The sequence below is a fragment of the Phacochoerus africanus genome, chromosome 4, assembly GCF_016906955.1.
Source record: "Phacochoerus africanus isolate WHEZ1 chromosome 4, ROS_Pafr_v1, whole genome shotgun sequence".
In the NCBI taxonomy this organism is placed as follows: domain Eukaryota; kingdom Metazoa; phylum Chordata; class Mammalia; order Artiodactyla; family Suidae; genus Phacochoerus; species Phacochoerus africanus.
This window is the reverse complement of record NC_062547.1, coordinates 79,107,313-79,128,443: the sequence shown is the minus strand read 5'-3', so window position 1 is coordinate 79,128,443 and position 21,131 is coordinate 79,107,313. Positions and strand designations below refer to the sequence as shown.

The following is a 21,131-nucleotide window of genomic DNA, read 5'->3' as shown; positions in this document are numbered from 1 at the left end:
GCTAGTAGCCCTCTGAGCTACTCGTGTCAGCACTTCGAACACACATACTTAAACTTGCTCTTAAAAACAAATGAGATTTTTATGCAAAGTTTTTAACATGGGAAAAAAAATACTCATGGGGAGTCAGAAATTATCTCTTAAAAAAAAAAAAGCCTATGTTTACCCCTCACTTCTGCATTTTTTTCTAATTGTATAATCCTTTTCAAGGGATCTCTGTGAGACCAGACTCATGTTTCCTTGACAATAAACTTCCCTCAGTCACAGCCTGCAGTCTGTTTATTTCCACCCAGTCTACGTGTCAGTGACCGGTGTTTTTTATCAAACATGGTTCTTGGGCCAGCTTCATTTCTTTTGCAGGGCTGTCGGGAACATGGGCAATGAATTTTCTGGGACAGAACCATTTCAAAATGGTTGCTACAAACTAGCAAACCACTCCAGAAAGTCCTGCCACAGCCTGTCACTTCTAGCACTTAGATATAAGGCAGACTTTCTTTTCTTTTTCTTTTTTTTTTAACGGCCATGCCTTGGCATATGGAAGTTCAGGCTGGGGGTCGAATCAGAGCCACAGCTTCAGGCCTACACCACACCCACAGCAACACGGGATCCAAGCCGCATCTGCAACCTATCCCACAGCTTGCAGCAAGGCTGGATCCTTAACCCACTGAGCAAGGCCAGGGATTGAACCCGTATCTTCACGGACACTGTGTCAGGTTCCTAACCCGCTGAGCCACAGCAGAAACTCCAAGGCAGACTCTCTTTCAGACTGTGCAGCCTGATCTCAGGGTCTGAAGAACATGGTGTGGTTGTTAGAATTCTAGGATCACATGGCCACCTATGCTTTCTATTGACTTGATGCGGAGCAAGTGTTCATTATAAAATGAGAAAAGGAGGAAAACTTAATCTAGTTATGCTTCAGACAGACTTGGCTACATCTCTCTAACCTATTCTGATCTTCTCTTTGTGTTTTGGCCTTGTCCAAGATACAACCTCAGTTAAGTTCATTTCTGTGATCTACTTGAATGTTTTCCTTATTAATATCCTTTTCAGGAACTAGAAAAAGAACTGGAGTTACAAATTGGAATGAAAACTGAAATGGAAATTGCAATGAAGCTACTAGAAAAGGACACCCACGAGAAGCAGGACACACTAGTCGCCCTGCGCCAGCAGCTGGAAGAAGTCAAAGCGATTAATTTACATATGTTTCACAAAGTTCAGGTAAGAATTGGCTTCCTAGTGTAACCTGGTTTCCTGCTGCTTGTCTACAGTGGAAGAGCTTGTCACGTGCTGCCTTTCCAGTCTTATGTCATCCTTCCTGCAGAAGGAGAGAAGAGACATCTCTGTGAGGTCCTGGCTTGTGCAGACCTGGTCCTAGGCCATCTCACATGCTATCGCATTTCTTTTGAGTCTCCCCTGGGAAAAGTTTATAAAATGGGGGGAAATGTCGGTGATAAGGCAGAATCGAATGGCAAAGTCACATGCCCCTGGTGGCACAGCTGGTAAATAGAGCTGAAAACTGAACTGTGTCTTTTTAATCCAGACTTGACCTTTGCCTCTCGTACTTTCACCGTCCCCCTGCTGTCTCCCTCTGCCTCAGAGACTAATTATGCGCCCCAAGAAGTGGACAGGTGGATTAGGATAGAAGTTAGTATTGCCTGTGCAAGCTTTGCCATCAAGTTAATCTTGCAAGTCTCCAGGCTGCACAGCTGGCTGCCCCCCTCCCTGCTCATTTCAGAGTGGTAGGAGGAGCTAGCCCAGAAAGAACATCTAGCAGTTCCCCCCTGTGGTGTGGTGGGTCAAGAATCCAACCGCAGCGGCTCAGGTCGCTGTGGAGGCACAGGTTCAGTCCCTAGCCCAGGAACTTCCATATGCTGCAGGTTCACCATTAAAAGACAGCATCTAAACATTGCAGTGCTTTCTTGCCCCAGAAACTTCCCAGAAGGATACCATTCTGTGTCCTCAAAACATTTCTCTTTTCGGAGTTCCCTGGTGGCTCAGCGTGTGAGTACTGAGCATTGTCACTGCTGTGGCACAGGTTTGATCCCTGGCCCAGGAATTCCTGCATGCCACCACAGGTGTGGTTATTTCTTTTATAGAATTTTTTTTTTTTTTTGTCTTTTTAGGGCCGCACCCTCAGCATATGGAAGTTCCCAGGCTAGTTCCCAGCTCAAATCGGAGCTGTAGCCACTGGCCTACACCACAGCCACAGCAACTCAGGATCCAAGCCACATCTGCAACCTATACCACAGCTCATGGCAACCCCAGATCCTTAACCCACTGAACGAGGTCAGGGATCAAACCCACGTCCTCATGGATACTAGTTGGGTTCGTTACTGCTGAGACACGATGGGACCTCCAAGGCACAGTTATTTTGTCCTGTCTTTTTTTAAACTATTACATAATCAATATTGTAATAGAAACAATGAAAATTGAAGCAAAAAGAGAAACGGAAGAAAATGGTTTTACCCTTCCAACAAATTACCTAATTTGATTTTTTTCATGTTTACTTCTGGTTTTGGTCAGCATGGAGACATACTGTTAATGCATTTTAGGAGGAACTAATCTACTGTAATAGCTTAGCAGACCCTAAAATAGAGTGGCTTACACAAATGGGAGTTTGGAATTTCCCATTGTGGCTCAGCGGAAATGAACCCAACTAGCATCCATGAGGATGTGGGTTCCATCCCTGGCCTCGCTCAATGGGTTAAGGATCTGGCGTCGCCATGAGCTGTGGTGTAGGTCACAGATGCAGCTCAGATCTGGCATTGCTGTGGTTGTGGCATAGGCTGGCAGCTGCAGCTCTGATTGGACCCCTAGTCTGGGAACTTCCATATGCAGCGGGTGTGGCCCTGAAAGGGGAAAAAAAAAAAAGCTGGGCATTCTTTTCTTGTTGCTATGTGGTGCCACCTTTATCCTATTCCAAGTTCCTGTGTACATGGAACTACCTCTGAGGTCTCTCTTTTGCTTGATAGTTTATTTCTCTGTTTTGATCGCCATAGTGTTGTGCTGTGGTTTAATGTCTGGTTGGTTCTGTTAGTTTGCTAGGGCTACTGTAAGAAAGTACCAGAAAGTGAAGGCTTAACAGAAATGTGCCATCTCACAGTTCTCAGGGCCAGGAGTTTAAGAGTGAGGTGAAGACTGTGAGCAGGAGCCCGGTGCTCTCCCTCTCTCCCAGCTTCTGGTGGTTGCTGGCAGTCTTTGGGGTTCCTTCACTTGGAGAATCATCACCCCCATTCTCTGCCTTCATCTTCACACAGTGTTCCCCCTGTGTGTGTGTGCCAGTGTCCACATTTCCTCTTTTTAGGAAGACACCAGTCATATTGGATTAGGAGCCCGCCCTACTCCACTGTGTCCTCATTTTAACCAATTACATTTGCAGCTAGTAACCCTTTTTCCAAATATGGTCACATTGTGTGATACTGGGGTTAGGATTTCAACACATGGATTTGAAAGGAACACAACTCAACCCATAATATAGGTCAAGCCCCCCCACTTTTGCCCCATTTTTCTGCTTTTTTTTTTTTTCTTTTCTTTTCTTGGTTGTACCCACTGCATGGAAAAGTTCCCAGGCCAGGTATGGAGCCTGTGCCATGCAGCAACCTGAACTGCTGTGGTGACAATGCCAGATCCTTAATCCCCTGCACCACCAGGGAACTCTTCCTCTTCTTTTTTCAATTGACCTATCTATTTATAAACTTTTATTCTTTTTTATTTCTTATTTTTATTTTTTTATTTTGTGGTCACCCTGTGGCACATGGAATTCCCGGGCCATGGATCAGACCCGAGCCACAGTTGCCGCCTACACTGCAGCTGCAGCAATGCCAGATCCCTAACCCACTGTGCTGGACTGGGGATCAAATCTGCATCCCAGTGTTCCAGAAACGATACTGATCCCGTTGTACCACAGTGGAACTCCTCTTTTATTTCTTTTTCTTTTAATTGAATTAAAATTGATTTATAGTGTCTCAGGTACACAGAAAAATGATTCAGTTATACATACATATATCTACATACATACGTATACATATCTGTATATATATTCTTTCAGATTATTTTTCATTACAGGTTATTACAATATGTTGACTATAGTTCCCTGTGTTATCAGGAAATCCTTGCTGTTTATTTTAAGCCCTCCCCTTTTCCCCTTTGGTAACCATAAATTTGTTTATGTCTGTGAGTCTATTTCTGTTTTGTAAATAAAATCACTTGTGGAGTTCTTGCGTAGTACAGCAGGTACTGGCATTGTCACTGCAACAGCTCAGCTCATTGCCCAGGAACTTTTACATGCCATGGGCTCAGCCAAAAAAAATAACAAATAAATTTATTTGTATCATTTTTTTAGATTTTTCATATAAGTGATATCATATGGTATTTGTCATTCTCTGCCTGGCTTCCCTTAGTATGATCATCTCTAGGTCCATCCATGTTGCTGTAAATGGCATCATTTCATTCTTTTTTATGGCTGAGTAGTATTCCATTGCGTATATATACCACATCTCCTTTATCCATTCATCTGTCAGTGGACATTAGGTTGTTTGCATGTCTTGGCTGTTGTAAATAGTGCTGCTGTGAACACTGGGGTACATGTATCTTCGTGAGTTAGAGTTTTCAGCTTCTGAAATGCATGCTTAGCTCATCTGTTTTATCTTTTTTAAATTTCATAAAACATTTAAAGTTAAAAATTGGGTGTTCCCATCATGGCTCAGACAAAATAAAGTTTAAATAATTATCCACAAGTACTGCTTTAGCTATGCCCCTCTTTGACAAAAGTATTCCATCTAAACACCCCCCCCCCCTTTTTTTCTTTGCTTTATAGGGCTAAACCAGCATATGGAAGTTCCCAGACTCAGGGTCAAATCAGAGCTCTATGGCTGCCAGTCTACACCACAGCATCACCAGATCCAAACCACATCTACAACTTACACTGCAGCTCACAGCAACACTGAATCCTTAACCCACTGAGTGAGGCCAGGGATCGAATCCTTATCCTCATGGATACTAGTCGGGATCTTAACCTGCTGAGCCACAATGGGAAGTACTGTTTTGTTTTAGCTCAATAGTTTTTAGTACTATGTTATTCCATTTCCAGATTTAAAGTGGTTTTTAGCTCTTCTTTTGTTGTTTATATCTCATTTTATTATGTTAAAGACAGAGAATACAGTCTGTATATTATTCTTTTTTTTTTTGTCTTTTGTCTTTTTAGGGCCACACCCACGGCATGTGGAGGGTCCCAGGCTAGGGGTCTAATCGGAGCTACAGCTGCCAGCCACAGCCACAGCGACACCAGATCCGAGCCCCATCTGCAACCTACACCACAGCTCATGGCAACGCCGGATCCTTAACCCACTGAGCAAGGTCAGGGATCAAGCCCACAACCTCATGGTTCCTAGTCAGATTCGTTAACCACTGTGCCACAACGGGAACTCCATGTATCCTTGTATTTTTAAAGTGTCTTTTATAGATGCACAGAAGCATGTTGCTTTTTTGCTGCCTCCTCATTACTCAGCACCTGCCATGGTTAAAAGCCTGAACTCAGAAAGTCACATGGTCATGGGTATGACCCCAGCTACACCGTATTGAGCTCTAGCCTTCACCCAAGTGCCTTCTCTTTCTGAGTCTCAAAGAAGTAGGGGCTAACAACACCCACCAGGAGAACCCTGCAAGGGTTGGGTGACCTCATGGATGTGCCTGGCACAAGAGGAGAGCTCAGTAACATTGAGTCAGAGCCAACTCTGAAGGTCCTTTTCAAAAAGGGCCGAGGACTATTCAAACAAAGGGCTTCATTTCCTTCCTCTGTCTTTTTTTTGTCTTTGTTTTTTTTTTCTTTAGGGCCACACTCGTGGCATATGGAGGATCCCAGGCCAGAGGTCACATCAGAGCTCTAGCTGCTGGCCACAGCCATAGCCACAGCAACACTGGATCCAAGCCACATCTGCAACCTACCCCACAGCTCACGGCAATGCTGGATCCTTAACCCACTGAGCCAGGTCAGGGATCAAACCCGAAACCTCATGGATGCTAGTCATATTCATTACTGCTGAGCCACAATAGGGACTTCCCTCTTTGCCTTTCTGATGCTGCTGTTGCTGATGCTGGGAGCCTTGGCCCAGATTGTCTTCCAGGGCTTTGGGGAAGAGCAGCAATGAACGAACCCCTCTTGAAAGTGTTGTAAAAATACAAGGTGAACAGTTGAACCCCCCTTGTAATCCAGCGCAGGTACAGGGTTGAGGGAGAAGCAGAGAATGACGCCTTTTCCTTGTGTTTATAGAATGCAGAGAGCAGTTTACAACAGAAGAATGAAGCCATCACATCTTTTGAAGAAAAAACTAATCAAGTTATGTCCAGCATGAAACAAATGGAAGAAAGGTAATCACTTCCCCTGGTAAATAGGCCCTAAAAAGTGTTGGGATTATCTGGTCCTGAGGACTTAATCAGAGTATCTCTCAAAAGTACAGATGAATTGGGATGACTGTCCTTCAAGTCTGTAGTCTTGCCCAGCAAAAGGACTGGATTCCCTAGCCTTGCTTAAGCATGTATCTACTTAATCAGCCTTCGGGCTACTGTCTTACATTGTCTTCTTGGAGTCAGAACCACCTAGTGAGCTCACTTTTAAATATCAGGTCAGTAAGGCCTCAGAATAGGGGCAAAAAATAGAGTCACACAAATATGCGTGACTGATTTTTTTTCCTTTTTATGACCTCACATGCAGCATATGGAAGTTCTCAGGCTAGGGGCTGAATTGGAGCTGCAACTACAGCTGAGGCCTATGTCACAGCCACAGCAATGCAAGATCCAAGCCACATATGCAACCTACACCAAAGCTTGCAGCAATGCTGGATCCTTAAACCACTGAGTGGGGCCAGGGATCAAACCTGTGTCCTCATGGACACTATGTCAGGTTCCTAACCTCTGAGCCACAACGGGAACTCCTTTTTAATTTTTATTTTTTATTGAAGTATAGTTGATTTACAGCATTGTCTTAGGTGTATAGCAAAGTGATTCAGTTACACATGCATATATCCATTCTTTTTCAGAATCTTTTCCCATATAGGTTATTACAGAATACTGAGTAGAGTTCCCTGTGCTATACAGCAGGTCCTTGTTGATTATCTACTTTATATATAGTAGTATGAATGTGTTAATCCCAAACTCCTAATTTATCCCTCTTCCCTTTCCCCTTATACTTCCCCTTGGTAACAAAACTGTTTTCAAAGTTTGTGAGTCTATTTCTGTCATATAAATAAGTTCATTTGTATCATTTTTTGAGATGCCACATATAAGTGATATTATATTTGTCTTTCTCTGACTTACTTCACTCAATATAATTTCTAGGTCCATTCACATTGCTGCAAAATGGCATTATTTCACTCTTCTTTATGGCTGAGTAATATTCCATTGTATATATGTACCACATCTTTATCTGTTCCTCTGTTGATGGTCAATTAGCTTGCTTCCACAGATAACTGATTTTTTTTTCTTTTTTTACAAAGATGCAAAAGCATTTCAACAGAAAGGATAGCCTTTTCAATAAATTATATCAGAACAATTGAATATCCGTAAGCAAAAAAAAATGAATCGCAAATTATATCTCACACCTTTATGTAAAAACTAAATCAAAATGGATCATAAATCTAAATATAAAACTTAAAGAAGAAAAGACAGGAGAAAATCTTTTGGGCCTGAGGTTAGGCAAAGAGCTCTTATACATGACATAAAAGTACAAGCCATAGAGAAAAATTTGGTAAGTTGGACTTTATCAAAGTTTAAAACTTCTGTGAAAGACACAGTTAAGAGAATAAAAAGCACCTTACAGATTGGGAGAGTGTTTCCAAATCACATATCTGACAAAGGACTCTTATATCCAGAATATATAAAGAAATCTCAGAACTCAACAAACAATCCAGTCTAAAAATGGACAAAAGCTTTGAACAGACTCTAACCATACAGGACATATGGATAGTAAATAAGCACACAAAAAGATGTTCAGGATAGCAGGATGCAAGATTAACATACAGAAAGAAATCTGTTGCATTTCATTATACTAACAAATATCAGAAAGAAAGTAAAAAAAAATACCATTTAAAATCACATCAAAAAAATAGTTCCCATCGTGGTGCAGCGGAAATGAATCCGACTAGGAACCATGAGGTTGCGGGTTTGATCCCTGGCCTCACTCACTGGGTTAAGGATCCAGTGTTGCTGTGGCTGTGGTATAGGCTGTCAGTTGCAGCTCCGATTCGACCCCTAGCCTGGGAACTTTGATGTGTCTCATATTCGGCCCTAAAAAGAAAAAAAAAAAAATCACACTGAGATGCCACTAGAGACCTATTAGAACAGCTAGTTGTTTGTTTGTTTTTTTTTTTTGGCCCACATCGTGACATGCAGAAGTTCCTTGACCAGGGATCAAACCCACGCCGCAGTTTCGACCTGTGTCACAACTGCAGCAGTGCCAGATTTCCAACCCACTAAGCCACAAGGGAACTTCCAACAACAGCCAAATTTTTTTTTCCTTTTTTGGCTGCACCTGCAGCAGATGGAAGTTCCCTGGCCAGGGATCAAACTGGCACCACCACAGAGAGAACACTAGATACTTAACCTGCTTCGCCACAGCAGGAACTCCTTTTTTTTTTTTTTTTTTTTAATGGCAATGCCAGGAGCTGGTAAGGTCACAAAACACTGGAACACTCGTGCATTACCAGTGGGAATGCAAAATGGTGCAGCTACCTTGGGAAACAGTTTCTTAAAAAGCCAAACAGAAATTCCCACTATGGCACAATGGGTTAAGAATCCAGCTGCAGCAGCTCAAGTCACTGCAGAGACTCAGATTCAGTCCCTGGCCTGGAGCATTGGGTTAAAGGATCTGGCATTGCCACAGCTCTCCTGGTTGTTTGCTCAAAAGAAATGAAAACTCATGTTCACACAAAAACCTGTACACAAGTACTTATAGCAGTTCTATTCATAATTGCCAAAAATTGGAAGCAACTCACATTTTTCATCCAATGAATGGATAAATTGGTACATCTATACAATGAAGTACTACTCAGCCATAAAAAGGAATGATTGCTGATACACACAAAATCTTGGATTGATCCCAAAGATACACTGAAAAAAAGAGGCCAGCCTCAAAAGATTATATGAAGTACAATTTGATGTACATGACAGTATTGAGAGATATGGAAAGAGGGTGTGGCTATGAGGGGCTGCGCTAAGGAGTTCACTATCACCTATTAGAGCGGGTTTCAGTGGTAGTTACATGAATTTATACCTGTGCTAAAACTCATAGAGCTGTATACACAGAGGAGTCGGTTTTACTGTATACTAATTTTCGAAAAGAAAAAAAAAAAAAACAAGGCAGCAAAAATATGCAAAAACCGTATGGTGAATTGCAAAGATTGACCCTTTCCTTACAAAGACTTGGTTCATCTGGTCCAGGTTACACCACGCAGAGCGGGCAAGGCAGGGCGCCGAGGAGCGAAGCCAGAAGCTGCAGCAGGAGCTGGGCGGGCGGACCAGCGCTCTGCAGCAGCAGCTCACCCAGCTACACCAGCAGTGGTAGGAGCCCTGGAGGCTGGAGGCGGCTGCACGGGAAGGCTATCTCCAGATGGGGACAGATAGTGTCCCACTTCACAGATGGCCCCTACCAGGCTCAGATTAGGATGAGGGGAGAGATGTCTGTTCCCTGTTCCACCAATGAGAAAACCAGCTTCAAGGGGGTTCAATATAGACCCAGGGCTACTCAGCTGGTGAGAGGGGGCATCAGCATTCAGCCGAGGCTCACTCCTGCCCCTGGGTAGCTTGCTCCTGGCCCCCAACCCTCCAGGATCCTCTCTTGTCAGCTGGCTCTGAGTTGGAGAAAGCAGAATATTACAGAATAAATAATTTTCTCCATCTCAGGGGAGGGCCCTGTGGATGTGGCCCCAAATGTTAGAGCACTTCCTTCGTCTCCATTCGCATGACTGTCAAGCGTGTGCCTGTGCCTGCTTTCCATGACCTGTTCCCCGTCTTTCTTATGGAGGGGTAGGTTGCCTCGGGGCAGAGGGAGCCTTACTTCCATGGTTGTAAGGTGGCAGTTCGGGTTCCTGCAAATCCCCCATTTCTTGTGTGGTGACCTGGGTTGTGAGTTGTCCGTGAAAATCTGTCTTGACACTAACTCAAATTCATGTTGGGAAAACAGCTCAAGTCTAGAGAAAGAGTTGAAATCAGAAAAAGAGCAAAGACAAGCTCTTCAGCGAGAATTACTACATGAGAAAGACACTTCCTCTCTCCTCCAAGCCGAGCTACAACAAGTAGAAGGATTAAAAAAGGTAAGGCAGGGAGTTCCCGCTGTGGTGCAGCAGGTTAAGGATCCAGCATTGTCTCTGTAGCAGTGCAGGTTCATTCCTGGCCCAGTGCAGCAGGTTAAGGATCTGGTATTGCTGCATCTGTGGCGTAGGGCACAGCTAAGGCTCAGATTCAGATCTTGGCCTAGGAATTTCCGTATGCCACGTGTGGGACCCAAAAAGAAGGACCCCCAGATCTCAGCTTTCATCAGCCTTTTGCTCGTCTGTTCTCAGGAAGTTTTGACCAGGTCTTTCCGGAAAACAGCTTTTTTTTTTTTTTTTGTCTTTTTGTCATTTCTTGGGCCGCTCCCGCGGTATATGGAGGTTCCCAGGCTAGGGGTCAAATCAGAGCTGAGCTGCCAGCCTACGCCAGAGCCACAGCAATGTGGGATCCGAGCCGCTTCTGCGACCCACACCACAGCTCACGGTAATGCCGGATCATTAACCCACTGAGCAAGGGCAGGGATCGAACCCGCAACCTCATGGTTCCTAGTCGGATTCGTTAACCACTGCACTACTATGGGAACTCCAAAACAGCTTTTTCATAAACTAGTTTTCCCTGATGCAAAACTGTCTCTTAATAGAAACTCAGGTAGGCAAAGCCTTGTTTGTGCTGTGAGGGTCTGTTGAGCATGTTTCCTGCCCCAGTCACTGTGGGTACAGTAGAGCTGTTCCTAGAGCACCCACCTGCCAGTTGCCCATTCTGCAGAGCTAGGCAAGCGCGAGGGAACCCATGAAATAATCCTGTCTTGAAATGAGGGTCATACAACAAAAGTTTCTTGCTCTTGAGAAGCATTCCAACCTGGTTCTCTCTCTGATCACTAAACCTTAAAAGTAAATAAATAAAGGTGCTCTGAATTCTGTGTCAAGTATCTGGTTTGTTCATTTTAGGAGCTGCGGGAGCTCCAGGACGAGAAGGCAGAGTTACAGAAGGTTTGTGACGAGCAGGAACAAGCCCTCCAGGAAATGGGTCTACACCTCAGCCAGTAAGAACCCCACTTCTCTCATCAACCTCCTAATCACCCTTGAATAGCCGCCAGGCCTCCCCTGGAGAGTCACACACCAGCCTGCACACTGCATTACTTAAGCCCCCATACCATCTTCTGTTGTCAGAGGTGGGGAGGCCTGCCAGCTATTCAAGGGGGACCTTCCCCCCAACCCCCTTAGGAAGTCTGGCCTTGGGGACACAGCGCTGCTTCGGGTTAATTAATTCATTAAGAATAACCTTTTCTGGAAAGTTCCCTTTGTGGCTTAGCAGTAGTAGCCTGACTAGTACCATGAGGATGCATGTTTGATCCCTGGCCTCACTCAGTGGGTTAAGGATCCAGCATTTACCATGAGCTGTGGTGGTCATAGATGTGTCTGGAATCCCAAGTTGTTGTGGCTGTGGTGTAGGCTGGCAGCTGTAGCTCCGATTCCACCCCGAGCTTGGGAACTTCCATATGATGTGGGTGTGGCCCTACAAAGCAAAAAAACAAAAAACAAAAAAAGGAAAGCCTTTTCTGGAGTTCTCTTAGGTATGTCACAATGGGTTAAGGCTCCAGCATTGTCCTTGCAGTGGCTCGGGCCGCTGCTGTAGCATGGGATTGATGCCTGGCCTGGGAACTTCCATATGCTGTGAGTGCGGCCACCCCAAAATAGAATAGCCTTTTCTAGTGACCAAAACCTTCATGTCCACTAAGCTAGTATCTAGGTCCCAAGGGAACCAGGTGGCTGATGCGAGGGTTGTGTGTTCAGCCTGCTCTCAGACCAGAGGGAGCACGGTGACTTGAGAATGTCAGCCTGACATGGTGCAAGTGTGGTAACCGTTTAGCTCTCTTGGGACTGGATACTCACGTCTGCTCGTCTGTCTGTCTGTTTCTGATGGGCGATGCTGAAGGAGAGCAGACCCTGCTGGTTCGGTGCCCCCTTTGTCTTGACGGCTCTCCTCCCTGGTGTCCCAGTCCTGCCAGGTTGCCCTGGACAGTCTGAGGGGTCGCCCTGGACAGTCTGAGGGGTCACCCTGCAGATTGTGGAACCTGCCCGGGTATGTGATTATTGCCTTTTTAAGCCCAGTGGGTAACTTTTTCTCCTCATGAGGTAGGACCCTTGATTGCCAGTGACAGAAATCCAACTCAGACTGGCTTAAGCAAAGAAAAAAAGTCATCAGGAATCAGTCTCTACCTCCCGCCTCTGTCCCTTACCTCACAGATGGGTCTGGCCCCTGCCAGGGCAGGATAGCACCCAGCAGGGCTGACTGTCAGAGGAATGGAAGTTCTTCCTTCCCCAGCCCGCCCATGGAGACCCAGGTTGACTCTGCCCGCACTGATGCCTGACGCGGGTGCGGTGAGCAGCAGAGCCTGTGTGGTCAAGATGGGAACTAACATGAGCATAAACACGCCGAAGTGGTACACAACACACACACGTGCGGAACCTTAGGGCTTTTCTCTCTGGGAAGCTGGGCGATCTGAAGCAGTGCTCTGGGTTGGCCCACAAAAATATTAGAAAAATAAGAAAGGAAGATGTTATGACACTGGCGGGAACGGGTCTTTCAATAGTTTGACGGGAAGTTGCCACCCATTTACCATCCTCTCCCACTCACCATATATTTCTAGACCAGCTCAAGGCTGCTGACCTATCCCCTTGCTCCGCGAGGGTTTCCTGCCACCCCTCATGTGCCCTGTGCTGAGGCACTCCTAGAGGGTAGGCGAGGCCAGGCACCCATCCCTGAGACAAATGAGAACAGGTGTGGAGGCTAGCACGGCACTGGCTTCTTGGGTTTGTCCTCAGGGCGCCCTCCACCTCGCTGGGTGGCTAGTACCATTTTCTCTTCACATTGGACAGACAGCGATCAGTCAGGGACACACTCCTGGAGGGACACAGACCTCAGAAACACAGGCAGGCTCTCATCTTGAAGACGCACCCCTGTGCTTGGCACCCACTGCACCCCCTACCCCCCACCCCCACACTGCTGCCTGCCCCAGCTTCAGAATGTCCCTCACAGCTGGGTTGTATAGGTCTTGCTGTCAGGGACGAGCATCATGGGCAGAGCCATTGCCTTCTCCCCTCTTCTCTTCTTGCCAGCCCACACTAGATGACAAAGAAGGAAAAGCCTGTTTTCAAGACACCCCCACCAGCTACAGACACAGCTGCTCAGTTTGTCCCAGGAACATCTGGATTCTTCCCAAATTGTGTTTCCCAGGGAAGTTCTTCCATGTTGAGGCTGCCACCTTGACCTCGTCTATCCTGGGCAGCCTCTGGTCCTCTCAGTGTGCCGGCCCATTTCTCTAGCCGCTCAGGGGTGGGAAGGAGTACCTGCGGATCACTTCTGAAGGCCACAGGATCTTATCTTTCACAGGCCCTAAAGTTCAGTTTCTCAGAGCCCTGCATCTCTGACGCTTAGATTAGGCCAATCCAGGGACAGTGCAGGCTAACCTCAGCTTTTAGAAAAGGGCTCTTACATAGTGTTTCACTTTATCTGGTTTAATTATGCCAGTTTAGACCATGTTCAGTCCTCCTGTCTTTTCTGTGGACAGCTAAGGAGTTTTTCTTACACTGACAAGACTGGAACAAGAACAGTTAATTGTGCCCCCCTGAGCCAAGCTATGCTAGACAGAGCAGGCCACAGGAAAGGGGTGGTGAAAGCCCTGCAGATTCGGGTTCCTGCTATAGGGGAGCCCACGCCAGCAAAGCCAGAAATATGGGCTTTTACGAGATAATTCTCCAGGCTAAAATGATTACAACTCTGAAAGTCGTGTTAAATTCTTGCCGGGTTAACAGTCTGTTCCTACCAGGTTTGGTCCACAGGCTCAGCCTGAGACCTTGCCAGACGTGAGCCGCTGCGGTGAGATGACTCCAGGATTATAGGAAGGTGGAAAGAAATCATGTTATCACTCATGCATTGCACTCCTGCTTCCAAGTCCTGTTGCCCTCACAGAGCCAGAAAGCTACTATGCTTTATTTCATTCGTGCTTGGAAGCCACTGTAGTTGAGCCTAGAATGATCTCTCTCCCTTTCTCTCTCTTAAGGTCAAAGCTGAAAATGGAGGACATCAAGGAAGTAAATAAGGCACTGAAGGTACTGGATTATTAATGTTATTAAAAATCACTACTCCTAGCTGTTTAGTCAGCTCAAGCTAATATCCTAGCATGCTGGCTCTTAGGTTTTCTCATAAGAGTCAGGGGAGAATGTGTGGTTGACCAGTGGTTGTTACCACTGATGTAAGGTAAGAAAATGCTGCTCAGAGCCACTTCACTTGGCTGAGATGGCGATACTGACAAGTGGCAGGGCCTGAGCTGGTTCTGGTTCTTCTGCTGTCAGCCCTAGTTTGACTCAAGGCCTACTAGATTATGGGTGCCCTAATGAAGGAAATGAAAAGTGGCAGAAAGAGATCCAGGGATTTTTTTTTTTTTTTCCTCCTGTTTTAAATAATGAGAGCAAGGGAGTTCCCATTGTGGCACAGCGGAAGTGAATCCAGCTAGTATCCATGAGGATGCAGATTCGATCCCTGGCCTTGCTCAGTGGGTCAGGGATCCGGCATCACTGTGAGCTGTGGTGTAGGTGGCAAATGCAGCTTGGATCCCATGTTGCTGTGGCTGTGGCGTAGGCCAGCAGCTATAGCTCCTATTGGACCCCTAGCTGGGAATCTCCATATGCTGCAGGTATGGCCCTAAAAAGCGAAATAATAATAATAATAATGAGAGCAAAACCTTTCCCTCCAGGTGAGGGGCCAGATGCCACCCTGCCACACTAAATACCCTGTGCTGGTTCTGGGGACCACTTAGGCCCTGAGCCAAGTTTGTGGATCATTTTGGGGAGGGGAGAATGGCGCACACCACTTAGGGATAACAGGAACATGTGGTCCAGGCGGCTTAGTGCAGTGCTGGGCTGGCCTGCTGGGGCCAGGACAGTCCACTGACCTGGGGAGGGCAGGAGCTTCTACCCTTCAGCCTCAACTCTGCTGCAGGTGCTCAAACAGCCTTCTTCATAGGGTGCTCTCCAGCGTATGCTAGAGCAGACACCCTAATGTCTCTAGGCATCTGACTTCCAGGGCACCACAGGTCAGAAGCAGCAAATTGTTACAGCAGCAAACAGCAGCCTGGACTTATAGTTCACATCAATTTATTTTATTGTCCCTTGTAGACCAAAAGTTTCTTGGACATTAATCCTGTGAGCTGTTTTGCCTTTATATCCCCTGGACTGCACAGAAGTGTTTGCACAAAATAATGTCAGCTCACAGTGCCAGAGGGAGGGTAAAAATCATAAAATAGGACTCTAGAGCTGCTATGGAACGCAGGTTGAAAGCCCTGGGCACGGTGGTGCAACTCCCAATCATTAGATTTCTGAGTTATCAGGAAAGTGATGGCTAACAGATACTAAGGAACCAGAAAAGTATCCCGAACCCTTGACCACCTCAGTCCCTGAGGCTGAATAAATCCTTTTTTTTTTTTTTTTAGGGCCACAGGTACGGCATATGGAAGTTCCTAGGCTACGGGTTGAATCAGACCTGCAGCTGCCAGCCCATGCCACAGCCACAGCAACGCAGGACCTGCATCACAGCTCAAGGCAACGCCAGATCCTTAACCCACTGAGCAAGGCCAGCGATCAAACCCGTGTCCTTGTGGATACATGACGGATTCATTTCTGCTGAGCCACAACAGGAACTCCTGAAGAAATCCTAATCTTATCTCTAAGAAAACCTCCCAAAAGGCATCTCTCAAAGCCTCAGTTGCTTCCTCTGCAGAATGGAGACATCTGCCTCCCACAATGCTCCAAGGACCTGGGGCTCAGTGTGTGTGGAGGTCTTCCAGCCTCTCCAGCACGTTGCCTTCTGTCTCTTGGTAGGAACCCGTCACAGATTTCTTTCCCCTACCAGTTTAGGAGGCACTTTGGATAATGTCTCAGCCAAGGCTGGGGTTGCAAGCACCAGATTGATTCTGGTTACCTCAGCCAAAAGGCATTTATTGAAAGGGGGTGGGTGAGTCTCAGGTTAACAGAATGCAGGAGAATCTGGCTTGAGGCCCAGGGGGGCAACCTGCGGAGACCAGGACAGGCGGTCTGCAGCATGTGCGATCCAGGGGGAAACAGTCCTGTGTGCCCCCTCTAGTGGAGAAGAGGCAGTCCCTAAGAAGGAAACCAGGTGCAATTAGGGACAGCAGATGCTGGGCTGAAGGGTAACTAAAAATTCTTTAGGAACCAAGCCATAAAGTGAGATTCTGTGGTGTTCTTGCCTCCTCAGGGCCACACCTGGTTGAAAGATGATGAAGCAACACACTGTAAGCAGTGTGAAAAGGAGTTCTCCATTTCCCGGAGAAAGGTATGTGGGGTAGGCCTCCACCTGCTCACCCTGTCTGGGCTTCCCTTCCTCTGGTTCTGGAGGAGGCCTGTTGGACTAGGCCCCCACATTGTGATCATGCTCACTGGTCTGCTGGTCCATACAGATGACCCCCCAGCCAGTTAGTCACAGGCCTTGTCTCCACTACAGTCCTCGCAATGATTTTGGAGTGGGGGCTGCTTACATACAAACTTCTCTAGGTGTGTGCATCAAATGAGAATTCTTCATAAGCAAGAGGACCAAACTCTGGCTACATTAGGTAAAAACAGTCTATGGGGAACCTATAGGCAGCAGTTCTCAGGACATGCATCCAGGTGGCACCTAAAGCACAATAGCATCCTGGGCAGGGCACTGTCCCCCTATGAATCGGCCTCTGCCTGTGTAGCCTGCCTTCAGGGTCTGGGATCATAAGGTCATGGGCCCAGCCTTTGGTCCAGCTGACAGGGCCTTGATTGACCAGTATGGGCAGGACAGGGGCAGGATATAGACCCCACAAAAAATAGCCTGGAGTTCCCGTTGTGACACAGCGAATCCAACTAGGAACCATGAGGTTGCAGGTCCAATCCCTGGCCTCACTCAATGGGTTGATCCGGCATTGCCGTGAACTGTGGTGTAGGTCACAGACGCAGCTTGGATCTGGTGTTGCTGTGGCTGTGGCATAGGCCAGCAGCAACAGCTCTGATTCGACCCCTAGCCTGGGAACCTCCATATGCAGCCAGTGGGACAAAACAGCCTTTACTAAAAGAAAAATGCCTGCCACTACCATGTGGATGCCTGTCCTCATCCGCCCCATTAACAGCCTCCCTGTGGAAAAGGGAACAAAACTCCCAAATCCCTGTCAGGGCCTTACAGTAGGTTTAGAGCTAGAAAACACCCTCCTGAGGCTGCCTTTGAGATCACGCTTGTCCACAAGGCCTGGCTGTCCCCACACCTGGGTGGTCCAGTTCAAGTCCACTGTCTATCCTGATTGGGGGGATGGGAGGCAGAACCTGGAGGAGTAGGGACCACAAGGGTACTTGTCCAGGCATCTGCCATGTGCCCAAGACTCCCCTCTCAGGAGGGGCTTAGCTAAATAAACCTTGGGTCACCACCATGGAAAGCAATTACAGGGGATATACCAGGCAGGCTTTAAGTAGCACAGACTACCAACTCATGGATGGAGTTGTCAAGTCCAGTTAAACAATTTAAAGAAAAAGAACTGTAGGGAGTTCCCTTGTGATGCAGCAGATTTAAGGATCCAGCGTTGTCACTGCAGTGGCATGGGTCCAGTCCCTGACCTGGGAACTTCCATATGCCACAGGCATAGCCCCCCCCCCACCCCCCAAGAGGGAAAAAGAACCTTACTCTTAGCACTGTATACCCCTCTGCCAACATTCCATGGATTAGTTCACAGGAACATAAACATAGAAACAAGAGGTCTACAAGAACCCCTTCCAAATGGATAAGTTCCTCTAAGGAGGGATTTTAAAGCATTAAATGGACTTTTAAAGGTTGGTAAAAATAAAATAGAGTGGGCTTTGCAGACCCAGGGAGCTCAGCATTTTGTGACTGCCTCTCTTCCATCCTCTAGCACCACTGCCGAAACTGTGGCCACATCTTCTGCAACACGTGTTCCAGTAATGAGCTGGCCCTGCCCTCCTATCCCAAGCCAGTGCGTGTGTGTGACAGCTGCCACACCCTGCTCCTTCAACGCTGCTCCTCCTCCACGGGCTCCTAAGGTGGGGGCATCAGCAGGGCCTGCTTTCTGAACCAGTTGCAACTTGTTTTCAGCGGCGTAGGCAGCCCTACAACAGTGCCAAACTCTTTGGGTCTCCAGGTGGCTAGGGGCTTGGGAGGTTGGTTTCCCAAGACAATTAAAGGATGAGATTCTCACCTGGGCTGCCGACACTTGGGAACAAAGCACATGGGACTGGAAGCTGCACACCTCCCTTTCCAAATTGTATGGAATCAGTTCCTCTGGGTTGAAACTTTTCTCACTCGCCATCTTTGGCTTTGGTTCAGATAGAACTTCATGATTTTGCTGTTGTCACCTTTCACTTTCCAATTAACCTGTTTTTGCAGCAGTCCCACTAGTGAAGTAATCATAATCAGTTCCTTCCTCTCCCTCATCCCTAACGCACCCCCCCAGTGTGCCCTCTCCGCTCAAAAGTCAAGAAATCTGCCATTTCCACACCCTTGTAAATATCCATCATTAGCCCTGCAATAAAATCATTTATTTTTCACTCTGGTGCAGAAAAAGAAGCATGTGTCAGCTTCACTGGAGGATGCCCAGAGCAACCCACATTTCAGGACTAGAGGCCTCTGGTGAGAGCAGCTGCGTGTGAGGTGAAGTTAAGCCTGCTGGGTTCTGGGGTACAGACTGTGCTCTGCCCAGTTGAGCCATCAACAGGCATGGAGGAAGTACCTGTCACCAAAGCTCAAAAATAAGGAATTAATGTAGGTGATAACAGACAGAGATACCTATAGGTATCAAAACGTCAGGGTCGTTTTGAATTTCACCAACAGGACAGGTGCTGTTATAGGCCATGGAAAACTGTTCAGAGCCTAGGAACAGAGGGCTGGAGCCCACCTGAGCCTATGCTCACCACCCCACCCGAGGTAATGGCCTTGAATGTCCAGATCACAGACTATAGCAAGTACTATAAAATGTAGTCAGACAAGTCAGTCCACCCATCTGTGGGGCCTCAGCCTATTCCATCCTCAGTGAACTAGCTCACAACTTGCTCACTGCCCATCTGTACCTCCCAAAAGTTCTCTAGCCTGGTCTTAGCTATCCAGCCCATTTGAGGCCCTAACTCTCTTCCTTTAGGGGCTCTGTCCCAGCAGGCTTACCCACAGCCTGGAAACATGGAAGTGGACCTTCCATGTTAGATCCCAGTGAACTGTGTGTACAGCACCAAAGCTGCAGATTTTCAAGCCCTTTTAGGGAGGCACATGGGCTGCAGAAGGGGCCTCCCTCCTTCTAATTTAATCTGAGCAGTTTTTTGGCACCCCATTCAGGGGCCAGCTTTTCTTAAAGTTTACATACCACTGCACTACCCCAACTGGTCTAGCATTAGATATATCTGTACCTTGTTTTCAGTGTACCCACTTTGGACTCCAGCTTGCTAGGAAGCCTTAGGCAAGTCACTTCACTTCTGAGCCTTAGCTCTCATCTGCACACATAAAAAAGCAAGATAATACCTCCTTACTCCAAGACTGTTCTGACAGCTCTGCCACTGCCAAGCGAAGTGCTATTTTCTTTTTCCAACCTGACCCCGCCACACACACACCCATGGCCCAATCATACTAAAAGATGTTGGACGACAAGCACTCACAAAGGATCCTTCTGCCAATAGTTAGCTATGTGGAAGACAGAGTTTTTAAGACCTAGAATAGGTACCTGAACTTTGGAACCGTCATTTTCTGGTTTAGCAAACTCCCCCCACCTAAGCAATGAGGGACAGATGGTCCAAGGTGGTACTTCTCCAGCTTAAATGCCAGGGTTGGTTGGCAGGGGTGGGTGTCTTGTTAAAATGAGACCATGTCTGGAGGTTCTGGTCATTCCTAAGAAGCTCCCAGGAGATGCTGGTCCAGAGAAGGTTCCAAAGAAAGTTTCTAGTTCTAGTCCCTTTTCCTCCTCCAACAAGCCATGTTTTTCAACAAAGATGTTCCTTATGAGAAACTGAAGGACCCAGGGAAGGAACCCTCCTAATACCCCAGACATAGAACAATTCAATAAAGATCTCAGGGGTATTACTAGGTTTAAAACATAGCTGAACACCAACGCTCAACAGTGCCTCCGAGGTTATCTCTAAACCTGCGGAAGACAAGCTACATGGTATGTTCCAAGTACACTTCAGTATCCCCAACTAAAAATGTGCACCCAGCCTTCAGAGAGCATGCAGCAAAGTAGGGTCTGTAGAGTCTGTAGGACCCTTCATGCATGTCTTCATGCAATACTGCCACATGCCTAAAAAAAGGCTATGGTCCTCCAACTTTTCAGAGTACACATCCTATTAACCTCACCCAGGACAAAAGAAAATCTTCAGCACTGTTACAGCAAGTAAAAATGTGCGTAACATTTTTACAATGTGTACAAATGGCTTCAATCAGCACAGGCCAATATTCACAGCTCAAGTTCTAATCTTAGTACAAGCTAACGCTATCCATTAGAGGAATGTGAGTGGCAATTACCAAAATGCAAGGTTATGTGCAAAGGCATAGTTACATGCAAAGGCAATTTCTATAACTGCTTACTACACTACTTGGAAATCTAACATGTCATTGAGTTCTTGAAAAATTTCAATTACTGACTTAAACTAGTCATTTTTTTTCTCAGAAGTACCAACTTGGCATTCTACCTCAGCATTATGAAAATGATCTTGCTCTTAAGCAGACTTTATCTTGAGGAAAGACAGAAAGATAGAGGACTTTAAAATTAGAGCTTCCATGAGTCTGGCTCCTAGAAGACGCCCCATATAAGCAAAATTCAAACACCACCAGACTGCGAAGAGCACCTC

The 21,131-nt window shown here is 46.6% G+C and overlaps 1 protein-coding gene across 4 annotated transcripts in view; it reads left to right on the top strand.

The window, feature by feature from the left end:
• The window catches only part of RUFY1 (RUN and FYVE domain containing 1), a 47,889-nt gene extending 29,038 nt beyond the window's left edge, over window positions 1-18,851 (top strand). For 3 of the 4 annotated variants that reach the window (XM_047777882.1, XM_047777881.1, XM_047777885.1), the window contains 8 exons: window positions 1,048-1,215; window positions 6,266-6,363; window positions 9,430-9,549; window positions 10,172-10,301; window positions 11,208-11,302; window positions 14,324-14,372; window positions 16,534-16,611; window positions 18,200-18,851. In XM_047777882.1, coding sequence (XP_047633838.1) covers window positions 1,048-1,215; window positions 6,266-6,363; window positions 9,430-9,549; window positions 10,172-10,301; window positions 11,208-11,302; window positions 14,324-14,372; window positions 16,534-16,611; window positions 18,200-18,346 — 885 coding nt within the window. In that variant the 3' untranslated portion in view covers window positions 18,347-18,851. Of the gene's footprint in view, window positions 1-1,047; window positions 1,216-6,265; window positions 6,364-9,429; window positions 9,550-10,171; window positions 10,302-11,207; window positions 11,303-14,323; window positions 14,373-16,533; window positions 16,612-16,829; window positions 16,889-18,199 lie in introns of all 4 variants that reach the window. The other variant, XM_047777884.1, reaches the window with a different exon arrangement.
• The last annotated feature ends 2,280 nt before the right edge of the window (window positions 18,852-21,131 follow it).